The sequence below is a fragment of the Notothenia rossii genome (genome assembly GCF_949606895.1).
Source record: "Notothenia rossii genome assembly, chromosome: 4".
NCBI lineage: Eukaryota > Metazoa > Chordata > Actinopteri > Perciformes > Nototheniidae > Notothenia > Notothenia rossii.
The window spans coordinates 27,126,619-27,141,246 of NC_136902.1; the positions used below are offsets into that span (position 1 = coordinate 27,126,619).

Here is a 14,628-nt window from a genome sequence, read left to right on the forward strand (position 1 = left end):
TTTAAATAAAAAGTGAAAAAATATAAAGTGAAAATACAAGAGCAACAAGTACATAAAACAGCTAAATAAAATGACTTCATTTGAAGGAGGCTAAACCATAGATGTTAAATAGAGGTCGTATCCAGGCAGTGTTCTTTTCCACACCCATGCACCCCCCCCCCCCCCCCCCCCCCCTCACCCTCACCTTGCAGCAGACGGCGAACGCCTTCAGGGGGTTGAGGCTGAGCCAGCCGCTGTTGCCTGCCTCTCTGAAGCGGTTCATGAACTCTGTGTAGAGCGCCCTCTGCAGGGGAGACAGACGCACCAGGATCACATGTTCCTCTTTGGAGGGCAGCTGGTCCTTCAGGATGTCGTGACCCCGCCTGGAACCAACACAGGTCAAAATGTTTAGAACGTTACTAAAAGGGAAGAATATCAGGTCTAAGAGGGTTAAATGTCTGTAGTCGTTTATTGGGCTCACCTCTGTACGAAGCCCTCCAGCAGGCTGTGCAGGACGTGGGTCCTGTACCTCATCAACTGGTCGTCCTGAGGGGTGCTGTCCATACACTGCCCGTTCAGAATGGGACGTTCAAACATGTTACTGAACTCCTGCCGCGTACCTGAAATAAATATCGTAAAAAATTAGAGGATTACAAGAAATCCAAAGTATTTTGATGACCAACATTTACATGCTTATCCCAGAAAGATATGGCAAAAAAAACTGAAACTAATCGCTGACGTTGCCCCATACCTAAGAAGTCGGGTCTGACGAAGTCGACCATGCACCAGTACTCGATCAGGTTGTTCTGGAGCGGGTAGCCGGTCAGCACCACGCGGCGCAGCGTCTGGATGTTCTTCAGAGCCTGTGAAGTGCTGGCGTGGCAGTTCTTGATGCGATGGCCTTCGTCACAGATCACAAGGTCTGGACCAGGCCGGGCCAGCGCCTGCTCGATACCTGGAGGAAGACAACAGGGAGATGTATCTTTAAAAACGCTTTTTTTTTGGCACATTCATTCTCCTTCTGAATCCCTCTTGTTCCCCCCCTGTCCCTATCATCCCTCTTACCTTTGAGCAGTTCCTGCTGCCTGTCCTCTTCGTCCAGGTTGATGACCACCGGTCCCGTTGCTTTCTTGCTCTTCTTCTTCCTCCCAGCCACAAAGCTCTTCTTCGTCGACAGGAGGCGGTACATCTCGTAGCCCATCAGCAGCACCCCTCCGACCTGAGCCCAGTCCTCCACCACCTTGGCCCTGATCGCTGTGTTCCTGGGTGACATAAGGAAAGGTAAGTTCATTTGGAACAATCCAGACCTCATTATCCCTGTCAAAGAGAGGATTTCACTTATTTTTTTATGTTGCTTTACTGTATTTTTGCACAAAATGAACCCTAAAGCAAAACAGAAAGATAAACACAGGCATTTCAAAATAAAAGTACCTAAATATTATTAAAATGTAAAAAACTTGAACACAATGTAAAATGCGACAATGGTGTATTTTGCATTCTCAGTCGTGGCTTAAAATATATGTATAAAAGAAAAGTGTATGAGGGAAATGAAAGAGGAAAAAAGCTTGGCAGATAAAAAATACATGGTAATCAATCACCTAATTGAAATAAATTACCAATTAACTATGAATGAATAACATTTTTATATTAGTAGAGTAGAGTATTGCTTGAACAGTTGAATAATTGCTTGTGAATTTTGTTAATTTTCAACGCTGTTAAGATAATTTTGAACTGAGACAGAATGAGGTTACTGTGTCGCTCTCAGTCATGGCTGTATTACGAAAAACTGTGCTCTCATCTTACAGTGTTTCCTCTATAATCCTGAAACACACACAATGCATGCGAGAGTCAGGAAATGTTTCCGGCACAGGCAGCTGGCCAGAAAGAGGATGATGGAGAAGAGGAAGAGAGGAAGAGCCAGATGGGGATAGATTGCAGAGGCAGGTCAGATCACAAGGCCAGCGATGCCTTTTTTTGAAAGAGATAAGGAAAGTCTGTGCTTTGGATGAATGGAACTGTATCCAGCCTCCTGAAATGAACACTTTCTTTCTTCTCTTCAGAACAATGTAGCACTGAAAGTCTACAGTTCTCATAAATTAAACATTTTCCAACATATATACAAAGCAGGTGGGTGAAATTATTTAGGTTTCACACAGGGAAAGCGTATGTTCCCGTTACTCACTTGTGTTCGTCGTTGAGGATGTGAACCTTAAAGGCACGCGGCGTCACCAATCCCGGGTCGCTATCTCGAGGTAAAGCCTCTGGGGGCGGGACCCACATGTTGAACTCTGCCAGCCAGTTCTGCAGCGTGTTTACCTGGGAGGAAAATATAGAAATAATCTAACTTCATTTCACAATTTCTACTTTTTAGAGGTAAAAACTGCATCTCTTTTTATTACTTTAATACCAAATATTAATTTACAAATGTATGACAATAAATGTAATGCAAAATGGCAGGAAAATTGTGCAAGAGCTCATGTTATTTAAAGTGCACCTATCATGCTATTTTTAGGCAATAGCATAGGTCTCGGATATATACAAATATATAAAAAACATGTCTATGAAGTGTTTTGCTCAAAATACCAACAGATCACCCATTCTAGCCATGCCTCATACCCCTCTATTTCAAAAGTGCTGATTTTGGGTATAAAACATTGATAAATATTAAAAATTGATAAAAAAATAAAAAAGGAGGGGGCTGAGGGCAGCTACTGTCTAAACTAAATGCTGCCGTGATGAAACGCCATATCATGGATTATCAAGGATTATTTCTGAAACAGTATGGAGCTCAAAGGCTTTCTCTCTTGCCGGTTATACCACAAGGTGAGTTCCTTTTTATTTCCTGCTTCTTCACACACATGCTCTCCAGTACAGGTTAGCTCTGAGTGTTAGCGATGCTAATGTAAACACCGACCATATTACATCCAAAAAAGTCTGGCATTGTTTCTGATAGCAACTTTCTGATAGTGCCGTGGGTCCACATTTCCGATATTATGTCATATCGGACGCAAATCTGGATCAGCTCCGTTGTACCCCCGTTTTTAGAGATTTGGGTACGGAGGAAAAGAGAGGGTTTTATTTTCTGACGCTGCGTGAGTTCCCCGACACACCGGGGACACATATTTATTTATAAAAGACATAAAAAAGTGCATTTTGCATGATAGGTCCCCTTTAAGTCATCTTCTGATTCAATCAAAATGTATTGTGTGTGTGTCTACTAGAGATGCTAAGATTCACCGATTCGCATCGGTGCACCGGCATAAACGTTCAAGATGCGAGTGCACCGGTTGAAAGAGTGCACATCGGCTACAGTTTGGGTTGAACTCGCGATGCATCGATTGCGTAGCGTCTTTGCATCGGTAAAAAACCGATTCATTCATATAAAATCCCCTCATCTTGTCAACGCTCAGCAGAGACGATCTTTGATATTTGCTTCGCCACTACGGAGAACGAGAGTCTCAGTTATCAACACACACGGAAGTTGAGGAGAAAGAGAAACACAGCGCAGCGAAAAATACCTACAAATCAAACGTTTGGCAACACTTCGGATTGTTCAAGAAAGACGGTGTAATAGTCATTTATGCTATATAGTTGACCGCAGGTCATGGAGAGTAATAAGGTATCCGTAGACCTTTGTATGAGGTATCTTTATTACTTAACAGGTCTACAGCCATGATACATAGATCCGTCCTAGATGCGGACTTGCATACACACAGTATCACTCGGCAGCCGCACCCCATCAGTAACGTCCTGATGGTATATGTGCGCGGCACTATTACTACAGACGGTCAACTTGAAAAATCACTCGCAAATTGTTAACGATGCCGAGCCGCTTTAAAGTACACAAGTAGTACGAGGAACTTAGCGACGCACATAAAGAGGCGACATGGGGTCTGCGGCTGAAAAGAGAAACCTGAAAGTGAGACATATGAGTTAAATCACTCAGTGAGGTGTTCTGTCAGAGAGAGGTGTTTAGCTTACAGCAGCCTGTGACGGCCAATAATAATTTAAATGTCTTCCTTAATGTAAGCAGTTATGAAATACCTGTTTGTGAAAGGTTATTTGTTTTCTTTATTGTTCAGATAGAAACCAATGCTTTCTGCTCACTGGTGTGTTAGCCTCTGAGTGTTAAGCACATCAGGCTGGCAGCTGTATGGGCATTGCTCTATGGTAGCTGTTATTTGCACATTGTTAATCATGAGCAATGCATCCTTACATTGTTTAACTGTGAGGTGTTATACAATTGTACTCTGGAGAGCTTTTAAAGGTAAAAAAATAAACGGCATGATGGGATGTGCAGTACCAAATATGTAAAGCACTTTTTTGTTAATGTATGATTTGCTGCATATAAGGAATAAAACAAAAATCCTCTGTCGTACCATATTGAAGTATCATTATTTTTGCATCGTGTTGAATCGCATCGTATCGCCCCGAATCGCATAATGTTGAATCAAATCGTATCGAACTGTATCGCAACAGGGGTGAATCGTATCGCATCGCATCGCCTGGTGTTTCAAAGGTATCGTTAATGTATCGTATCGTGGTAACGTATCGAGATGCGCATCGCATCGGCCTCAGTGATGGAGATGCACATCCCTAGTGTCTACATCTGAGCACTAATCTATCCACATTTCCTTGTATTCCAACTGTCAGCAGAAAGGTGCTTACAGGTACGATGGCAAGCACGGTGTGAGCCTGGGTATGCCTGAACAGGACATCGATGAAGGCGATGATCTGCAGGGTTTTGCCCAGGCCCATGCTGTGAGCCAGGATGCAGCCGAACCCGCCGGTGCTGCCGAACCGCTCCACCGACTCCACCAGGTTGTCGTACAGGAAGCGGATTCCACCGATCTGAGCAGGGAGGGATGAGAGGGGAAAGACGGAAAACGGTGAAGAAACGGGAAAGTTGGAGAAGTAAGAAAAGAGAGCAAGGTGATGGAGAAAGAATGAAGAGAAAAATGAAATTGAGACATGGGAAGAACAAGAAGAGAAGGTCAGCGGAAAAGAAGAAGAGGTGATATCTCATTCAAACTGAAGATCACACTGAAGACTGTCCCTGACATTAAAAAGGTCAAGAAATAGGAGTTTTAAAGAAAGTGATTTTCACACTATGACTTTACAACAGTAAAAAAAAATTACATGGTATACATTATGTACTTTTTAAAAATGTTTATTCAGAAACTTATTTCCTTAAAAACTTCCCAAAACGTTACAGGATAACCACACACAAGTTGGTTTGCCCTGAGGTCATGAGTAATCATACCTGGTGAGGTTTGACAGCTCGTGCCAGTTGAGGAGACAGGAAGATGTCCGTCTCCACGTCCGGATGGTTCAGGTTGACCAGCACCCTGCCCCGGCTGTCCGGCCGGTTGAGAGCATCAATGACATGAGCTCCGCTCGGCTCGCTGTCTTCCTCCTCGATGGGGGATTCGCTGCTGACGTGGACAATGGTGTCGTCTTCCCCCGAGCTGAGATCGATCACATCTGCATGAGGGGAGAATTTCTAATATGAACACTTGCAAACACATTTTGACCTCAAACTATAGTAAAAGTAAAAGTAATTGTATATATTTTCATTCCTGCAGGTTCAATACATTCTTACACACCAACTTAAAAGACAAATTCACCTTGTTAAAATGTTAAAAGGATAAGAAACTTTGGCTCCATCACGAGTATGTTACGTCAAACATGGACGTCACTCTGCGCGCGCGTGTGTGTGTGTGTGTGTGTGTGTGTGTGTGTGTGTGTGTGTGTGTGTGTGTGTGTGTGTGTGTGTGTGTGGCGGACATCTGATAAAAAGGAGTTTAACGTCAACGGTATTAGTTACACAAGCTGGCAGCCTGCGAGGGCACGGCGGGGAGAGGATGTGTGTGTGTGTGTGTGTGTGTGTGTGTGTGTGTGTGTGTGTGTGTGTGTGTGTGTGTGTGTGTTTGTGTGAGAGATCGCTTATATAACTGCAGTGAATGGCCAGTTATACAAGTAGGATTAGAGTGGAGGGGGAGACTGGTTATGCAACCCCAACTAGAAATGTCACTGTGCCACTGCGTGAGTGTGTGTGTTGGGTGCATACGTGTGTGTTGGGTGCATACGTGTGTGTGTGTGTGTGTGTGTGTGTGTGTGTGTGTGTGTGTGTGTGTGTGTGTGTGTGTGTGTGTGTGTGTGTGTTCTGGCTCATAACCAGGATTAGCCAGCTTTATTGCTCCACAGTCCTGCTCTGATTTGCCCCGCAGACGCTCTCTCCCTTCATCTCTCTTCCTCGCCCCTCCCTCCTTTTTTTCCCTCCTCCGCTTTTGTCTTTCTCCCAAATCAACATATGATATGTCTTTGTTCGTCACAACACTCTCCACATCTCTAATTCATATGTATGTGTGTGTTAGATGTATGTGCCTGCAGTCTGCCTTCTTTCAATGCAGAACATATGTGTGTTTATCCCTGACTGAGTGGTGGTAAAAGTATTTGAGTGGCTCAGTGAGAGTCAGTCAGTCAGTCAGTCAGTCAGTCAGTGTGTGTGTCAGTGTGTGTGTCAGTGTGTGTGCACTTGGGCAATAAGGGAACAGTACATGATGTACCCTGAGGAGGATTCAGACATTGTGATGCAAATGGCAGCTAAGCTATGAAACCCCCCCCCCCCCCTCACACACACAAAAACACACTTAAAAGTAAAAGAGGAGATGTTTGACCTTGGTTGTTTACATCTTGCAAGTGAAACTTAAATGGCTGTTCATTTATACAAAAATGTGGCTATACAACATTTGAGGGATTCGAAATGAGCCCCAATATGCTCATTTTCAGGTTCCATAATTTCATTTTGTGCCTCTACTGTGTTCACAAAGTGCTTGCTGGTTCTGTTATGATTGGTCAAGTGCTTAGAGATGTCCTGCCCCTTAGCCCATCATGTACAATGTGTTGGAGTGCTAGCCAATTAAATAGCACACTACAAGAAAGGGAAAACCCCAAAAAGCACAATAGATCACCCCTAAAGTAAAAGTGTTGAATTGAAACTTGAAATTAGTGTAGAAGTCCTTCTGGTATAAATCGAGCCGTTAACACTAAACTGTCTCTGAAGACGTGAACATAATCCAAAACATTTTTTACAGTTCATCCTAACATTTCAGATGAACAACTGGCCCAGACATTCGCTATGTTTTATTTTTTTGGGGTAATAACCTCATTATAATTTGGGTAATTTTTCAATCCTCCATGTTTTTTTTCTCCTGGAAATTCAAGCTGATGCAGCCTTTTAATTCCCAGACGCTCTACAACCCCTGGGCTCAGCATTTGGGCTCAGCATTTTGAAACAGCGTGTGTAATTTAATAAAAGCATGGCTGTCATGAGGCTATTAGGGCTGCTTTGCCTGATCTCTGAGAGACTGATGCTTTGGAGATGAGAGGATTCAGCCCGACACAGACAAACTAGCACAACTGTAAATTGTGTTTTGCTTTGACTCTCTCAGTGTGTGATAGACATGCCCTCGAGCAAGTTATTGGACCCTAAATGGCAAAACTGAGGAATTATTCTTAAACTCAACCTTAACATTTTTTAACATTGACATCTGAAACTCTTGACATGATGTACCAAAGCTCACACTTGGCTCTTTAGCATTTGCCCTATTTAATATTTGCCTAGCTATGTGGACAGCTGAGAATATACTACTGAATGTTGGGTAATAAATAGCCTTCTCAGCCCTGTGTGCCTATCTGCTTAATGACCCCCCCCACAGCCATCTGACACACTAGCCCACTTACACACTCAAACCGCAGTCTGAAAGCCTGGTTAACATAAAAAGGGGCTTTACTTTTCTCCATTTTCTCTAGCAAAATTATATTTTTTTATCCTGACTATGAATTCATCCTATAAGCTAATCCTGCTTTTAAAAAAGTACAGTTATACACATGGAATAGTTGGGAAATAGTTTCTGCATTTTAGTTTTTCAGTATTTGTTGCTGATTTGAGTTGCTCCAAGACGACTGTATGTATTAGTGTGTGTGTCCCACCTGTTTTGTGTGTGCGCTCGGTGGCAGCAGAGGCTGATACGTTGGTCTTGCTGTCGTCCTCGCTGATGCCGGTGCTGCTTGAGTCCAGGCAGATCGCTTCAGGTCTGACAGGCTTCACTTCCTTCAACACTGTTGATGCCGACGATGACGACACATGCTTTGTCACATCACCTGGAGAAATGGACAGTTATGACCCAGCAGTAGAGAAAGTAAAAAGAAAAGAAAGTAAGATAGTTAAAAAAGATGGAGGCAGTGATCAAGGGTTAATTATGACATTATATGTGTATGGCTTAATGTATAGTCCACGCTGAAATGTTAAACAATGTTAAACCTGGTTGAACCCTGAATTATTTGGTTGACAGTTTGGGTGATATTATATTTTATGGAAGCCTTTTCTGGGGTACATGCTCTCACCAGTAGAGTATTCAGGCAGCAGGGGTACGGGGAAATCCTGTTTGCTCTGCTGCTCCAGGCGTCTCCTCCTCTCCAACTCGTCTTGCTGGGCGCTTTTTGTAACTGCCTCTAACTGATTCTCCCTCAGTAACTTCCTGCATAGATAGAGAGAAAAATATGTTTAGGCTATTTACAGTCTTTTAATAAACTTAGCCGTGTCAGTGTAATTAGAACTACAGGATGATATGGTTTTCATTGTATATGCATTAATTTGTGGATTCATCTTATCAAACAGTGTTTTTTTTGTGTTTTCTCAGATAAAAAGTTTAGCTAAAACCCACTGCATGCTACCTGGCTAGAATGCTGCTGACCGTCAGAGTTAGCAACTAGCTAGTGTAGCAAACCATTACCCTCCTTAAGAGACTGCTATTTTACCTCAGGAGTCAGTGGAAACAAAACCATAGCTAAAGGGTGAGTGCAGAATAGACTTTCATGTACTTTTTGACATAATTACAAATCCAATTAAATGCTTATGCTGCTAATTGCTTGCTGGTTGTCTGTTTCGCTAACAAGTTAGCCACAAGGATTATGTTATGGTTTGGTGCATGTTAGCTTAAAGTCGAGCTTAAAGCTATACTGCCTATTTTTCTATTTAAAAAGCAAAACAATAAACAATACATTCTGTGTTTGCCGGATATCTTTTTTATAAGATTAGACAAAAACATTTTGATGTGTTTAACTCGGCACACAGGCATTTTTAGAAAAATGTGAGTTTTATTTTGTCACTACTTCCAGCAAATGTTCCTACATTTTGTATAACCCTGCATACTTTTATTTATTTCGAGTCCCCTCATTAAAAACGTACACAAACAAACATTAAAGCAAGGGTTTAAATATCTGGCATATGTTTCATGTTATCTGAAAAAATGCTGTTGCCTTAAAAATCAGCATCATACTTGAGGTTGAGCCTTATGGTGGTTACTGGCAGCCGGAGGAATGGAGCTGCAGACCGAGCATACGCATAAGCATGCATAAGCATTGAAAGATTTCTGCTCCTTTTTTAAATCGGAGAACTAAGGCATAAAGACAGATGATAAATTCTAGTATGCAGCCAACAATGAACATTATAAAAAATACAATAGGCTAATAGTGGAATAGGCTGAGTGAGTGTTTCTGCACCTCAGCAGAAACACACTTCATCTCAAGGTTGACTGCCTGGCAAGCATGAGTCATTTTCAAATATCTAGTTTAAAAAAAAAAAAGACTTACAACCTTGTAGTTTGGTTGGATTTTTGTTTTGTTTTATATAATATCTATAGTCTATTTATAATGCTGTATTACAAATCCTTTTTTTAAAACTCTTAAGAGACTCCCCATTTTGATTACAGATTAAATATAACTTTGACCAACATCGGCCCAACATACGGTTAATACTTTGCATTGACCGTTAATAGAATAAATAAAAGTGCTATCTATGTGGCCTTATATTTTACAAGCAAATCCCTTCAGATGATTCATTACTCAGAAACATGTGTTTAAATGTCATGGCAACAATTTCCAAGTATAGGGATCAGTTTCTTATTAAAGCTCCAGATGAAGGGTTCAACCTGTTTTATATAAGAGATGATGGTGGGTTAATTGCTGCAGTTTCTTGAGGCTCCCTACAGAATCAACACGTGGGTATCTGGTGGGCATCCACTTGATCTCTCGATGGTTCCTGCAGTAAGCATGTAGAGCTCAGTACCTGATGTTGCGCCTCATGTGTGCCGGTTTGGAGTTTCTCTTCTTGGTTCCCGTCAGGGCGGAGGGAGAGGAGGGGCTTCGGCTGGCTGGCCTGGAGCGGGGTCTGGACACAGTGGGAGGGTGGGCTGGCGTCTCCCCTGCAGGTGAGGTAGATGGGGGAGGGGTACACTGCCACGCGGCCGAATCGCCTCCCTGAGCCTCATTCTCCGAGGTGAAGGGGGCTCTGTGGGACTGGTCTGTGGGAAACAAGAAAGAAGAGAATAAGTAATAGTTATTTTAAAGTTTAAGTAGATTCTTCAGCGGGACATCATGTTTGTTATGAGTCAGATGTTTAACATCTACGATTTAGAATCTTTCAACTACCACATTTAAAGAACCTGTCCCAGGTGTCATTTCACAACAACGGGTTAAAGTCGATGACCCCGGAAGCATGGTACGGAACTGCTTTTCACTAATACAGCTCAATAAAAAATGTGAAAACATAACAAATATTAAGAGACGCCTCTCTTTAGGGTGTGTAGTGTCTGTCTGTAACGGTTTTCACCTAAAAAACGATGTTCAATGTTCAATTGTGCTCTAGTATTTCAAATTGGTTTCAAAGTGGTAAAATGTGGTTCTACATTATACAAATCCTTACAGGTATTCTTATATTTATGAGGACCTGTTTTTAAAGAGCTGCTGAAGAACTTCTAATGATGCATGTTTATGATGTTTGAAATGGAAAGTTTCCATCAAACTGGCTCGACTCATTTAAGCTGTGGTTGCCAGTCGGAGCCTTTGAGGATTTCAGTTTTCATTGACATTAAACTAAACTAGATTTGCAAAACACCATGAAGAGGATTCTTCTCACCCTATGCCAGAGCATACTTCAATAAAAAAAAAAAACCTAAAACTGTACCAGGTGGCAGCTTTAATTTCTGCTTGTTTTCTTTCTCCCTCTTGCTCTAAACTTCTTCTTTATATCAACTTTGCTGTTTCTATGATAGAAATATACTATGTGTATCAGAATTTCACCTTTCTTCTTGTCAGTATCCTTCTTTCTGAGTTCTTCTGGCAGAGACACACTGAACCAGATCTGAGGCTTATGTAAGAGCTGGGTCATAAATATGGACGGCTTATGAAACACAAGACAGGACACACACACACACATTCCATGGGACAAGTGTTTAAATAAGAATATAAATCAGCAGCCAGCAAATCTCACACACACACACACACACACACACACACACACACACACACACACACACACACACACACACACACACACACACACACACACACACACACACACACACACACACACACACACACACACACACACACACACACACACACACACACACACACACACACACACACTACATAAAACACCTCTTCAGTACATCGCGTGATAACAAACTTCTCCATCTCGCCTTCTATGACACCAGCCTGTCTCAGAAGTTTGTTAATATGTGTGTCGCAACACTTGCAATCTAATTAGTTATTGCCCATGAAGGAAAAAAAGAAGGTCTCTAGCTTAACCAATTAAATCTCAAGCATACTAGAATACATTAAAACCGCTTTGGCACATTTTTGGTTGCTAATGATTAAAAAACAGTTCATCAGCATTAATTTGAGCGGTAAATTACACCCAGTGACAGACGTGCACAATTAGAGATCTTCACGGGTTTCACTCAGCAAGTAAACAAGTTCTGACCCCAGCCCCGAGTTGGGCTTGGTCCAAATTATAAATACAAACAGACTGGACCTTTGAAGACCTCTGTGGAATATTATTAGCCATGCTTGTCAGTGTCACCTGATTGGATTCATCCCTGCAAATAAGATCTCAAATTAAAATCACTGCTAGCAAACATGAAAGAGTGGAAACAGAGCTTTTGAGTGAGTTTAAAGAGGTCTATTGTGATTGGTGGTGTTTTCCCGTCCCGTTAGTGTATTATGTAGGTTTGTGTGCATGTAAATTAGACCCTCCAGAAAAACGCGATTCTGCGTTTGCAGAATTTACCGCATAATCAGCAAAATGGCGAAGATTTTTAAAAGGCCGCATATTTATCAAAAGGCCGCATAATCCCCACATTTTTCCACGCAAAGTTGAGAGAAAAAAAAGTTGACTCGTCTTGACGTGACGTCATCAGCTCGCGCATCACAGAATGTAAACAACACTGTATAGAGTGAACGTGTGGAGCTCACACGATAGAGAAAACACCAAGATGAAAAAATCTAATCCATCTAATTTACCAACGAACATTTCTACTAAAGACCGGGCAAAAAGTTGGGGGAAACTATTCTGCACCCCGTGCGACTGTGTGTTCGAGCATAAGAGAAAATCGACGGGGATGACCCACTTTGATTCATTCAAACATTCGAAAATGCTTTCTGCTGCTGTGGACAAGAAAGCCAAACAACTCACGTTCAGCGAGGCATCAACCTCCAAAACCCTTTCGAGGGCTACAAGAAACGATGTGAGTAGCCTACAAGATTGAGGCTGGTCAGATAACGAACGAGTAAATGAAAACGGAATGAGGCGGAGAGGTGTGTGTGTGTGTGTGTGTGTGTGTGTGTGTGTGTGTGTGTGTGTGTGTGTGTGTGTGTGTGTGATAAAAAAAGCCCAATTGCTTTTACAATAAATAAACATTGAATGTGTTTAATTGAATAGTAAAGGGGTTTAACGTTGGCAGGTTGTGTGTGAGAGAGAATAAATAAGACAGCCCAATTTAAAAAAAAATTGTTATTCTTTTTCCCCGCATATTTAGCATATTTCGCAACTTCCCGCAATTTCACCGCATAAAATCCCTGCATGTTTAATCGCATAATCAAGGAATTTAGCCAGCATAATAAAGGATTTTTGCCCGCGTTTTTCTGGAGGGTCTAGTATATGGTCTGCAAAGGCTAAAATCACAAAGTTCATTCCAGAGGGAGTTTCTCTCCCCCCCTGTCTTTTTTTTACTTCTGTAACATAATGACATCACTACGTTACACACGCATTTCTATTTTCTAGCGCCCTGAATAGAAGCATAATAGGGCCCCTTTAACAGAAGGACAGATTTATATTCGTAGTTTGTTTTTTCTCGAGCAAGGTAACATTTATCCTTGGCTTATAGTTGCGGTTTTAAAAGCTTTAGTTGTGAAATGTGTTCCAAATAATGAGTTGTGAAAATCTAAAACAGACAATGCCTTCCTTTGCCAGCCACTGTTCTTCTTCGACTTATTTCAATAAATCAAAAAGCGGGAAGCGTACATCAGATCATTTCCTGTTCACTACATGATTTTCTTTCCAGGAAAGAGCTGCCAAACGTGGTGTGTTTACAACAGAAAATGTAAAGCTTTAATAAAACTGGACACGAGTTAAATGGTTGCTATGTATGAGTTAGAGATACGAGCAGGGAAACAAGACGTTTCTTTGCATGGAAATGTCCCAGAAGTGATTTATACATCCCTGATTCACCCTCGACTCAACCTTACAGAACAGTTATATAAAGATTCCTGAAAAACACACACACACACACACACACACACACACACACACACACACACACACACACACACACACACACACACACACACACACACACACACACACACACACACACACACACACACACACACACACACACACACACACACACACACACACACACACACACACACACACACACACACACACACACACACACACACACACACGGAGAGAGCAGGAGGGAGATGAAAGCAAGGTCATCATTCAAAAGAGAAAAAGAGGTGCACTTCAGAGGTGGGGGGGGGGTGGACACACACATCTAAAAGAAATGGTGGTGACACACAGACGTAGATTCTGGGAAGTGAGACTGTTTCCTCTGCCCCGGGTCAAGAGGAGAGAGAGAGAGATATTGGCAGGGACTTACGCAATATGTTACATAATATGATTGTATTAGTTGTTAAACACACCTCGTGTCCACATTTAGTTTCACTGTACGGATTCAACGCATCATTTCAATAGGATTTAGTATAATTGATATGTAATTGCAAAATTATTTATAATAAATTCAGTTATTTTTACCCAAAAAAATGATATAAATATTTACTTAATGTATTTGTCCCTTGTCTTTTTTTAGTTGCAACTATTAGGATGTGGCCTTTGTTAGAACCGATATGAAACCGTTTTCATAATGAAAAGGGGGATTAATAGGAAAATAATACAGATCATATTGTAGTGCAAGAAAAGCACCTGTTTCCTTTTTTTGTTTCCAGAGCAAATTGGCCACAGGAAGTCCAACAATCAACAACCTCTTTTATGGTTTTACCAGGAACATGCATCTTGTTTCAGAAAAGAAAAGGACCTCTGGCTGGCTGTCTGAGAGGCGTGAAGAAGAGTGTCAACAGCAGGCCGATTGATCATGTTGTTTGGCTCGTGTTCCTGTGTCTACAGTGTGAAAAAGTTAGTTGAGTTGTTGACATTAACAGTTGGTAACTAAAAATATTCTGTATTGTGTATTCAGTAAAGTCCATTCAATTGAAGAACACAACATCTTTGTGTACAAT

General features: G+C 41.7%; 1 protein-coding gene across 6 annotated transcripts in view; it reads right to left on the bottom strand.

Moving 5' to 3' along the window:
- Positions 1 to 14,628, bottom strand: part of LOC307037678 (helicase ARIP4-like) — a 96,086-nt gene that overhangs the window by 25,682 nt on the left and 55,776 nt on the right. For 5 of the 6 annotated variants that reach the window (XM_079678730.1, XM_079678731.1, XM_079678735.1 and 2 more), the window contains 10 exons: positions 10,112 to 10,346; positions 8,389 to 8,522; positions 7,975 to 8,145; positions 5,243 to 5,463; positions 4,648 to 4,830; positions 2,162 to 2,295; positions 1,045 to 1,241; positions 731 to 934; positions 461 to 599; positions 185 to 362 (listed from right to left, as the gene is read on the bottom strand). In XM_079678730.1, coding sequence (XP_079534856.1) covers positions 185 to 362; positions 461 to 599; positions 731 to 934; positions 1,045 to 1,241; positions 2,162 to 2,295; positions 4,648 to 4,830; positions 5,243 to 5,463; positions 7,975 to 8,145; positions 8,389 to 8,522; positions 10,112 to 10,346 — 1,796 coding nt within the window. The remainder of the gene's footprint in view (positions 1 to 184; positions 363 to 460; positions 600 to 730; positions 935 to 1,044; positions 1,242 to 2,161; positions 2,296 to 4,647; positions 4,831 to 5,242; positions 5,464 to 7,974; positions 8,146 to 8,388; positions 8,523 to 10,111; positions 10,347 to 14,628) is intronic. The other variant, XM_079678733.1, reaches the window with a different exon arrangement.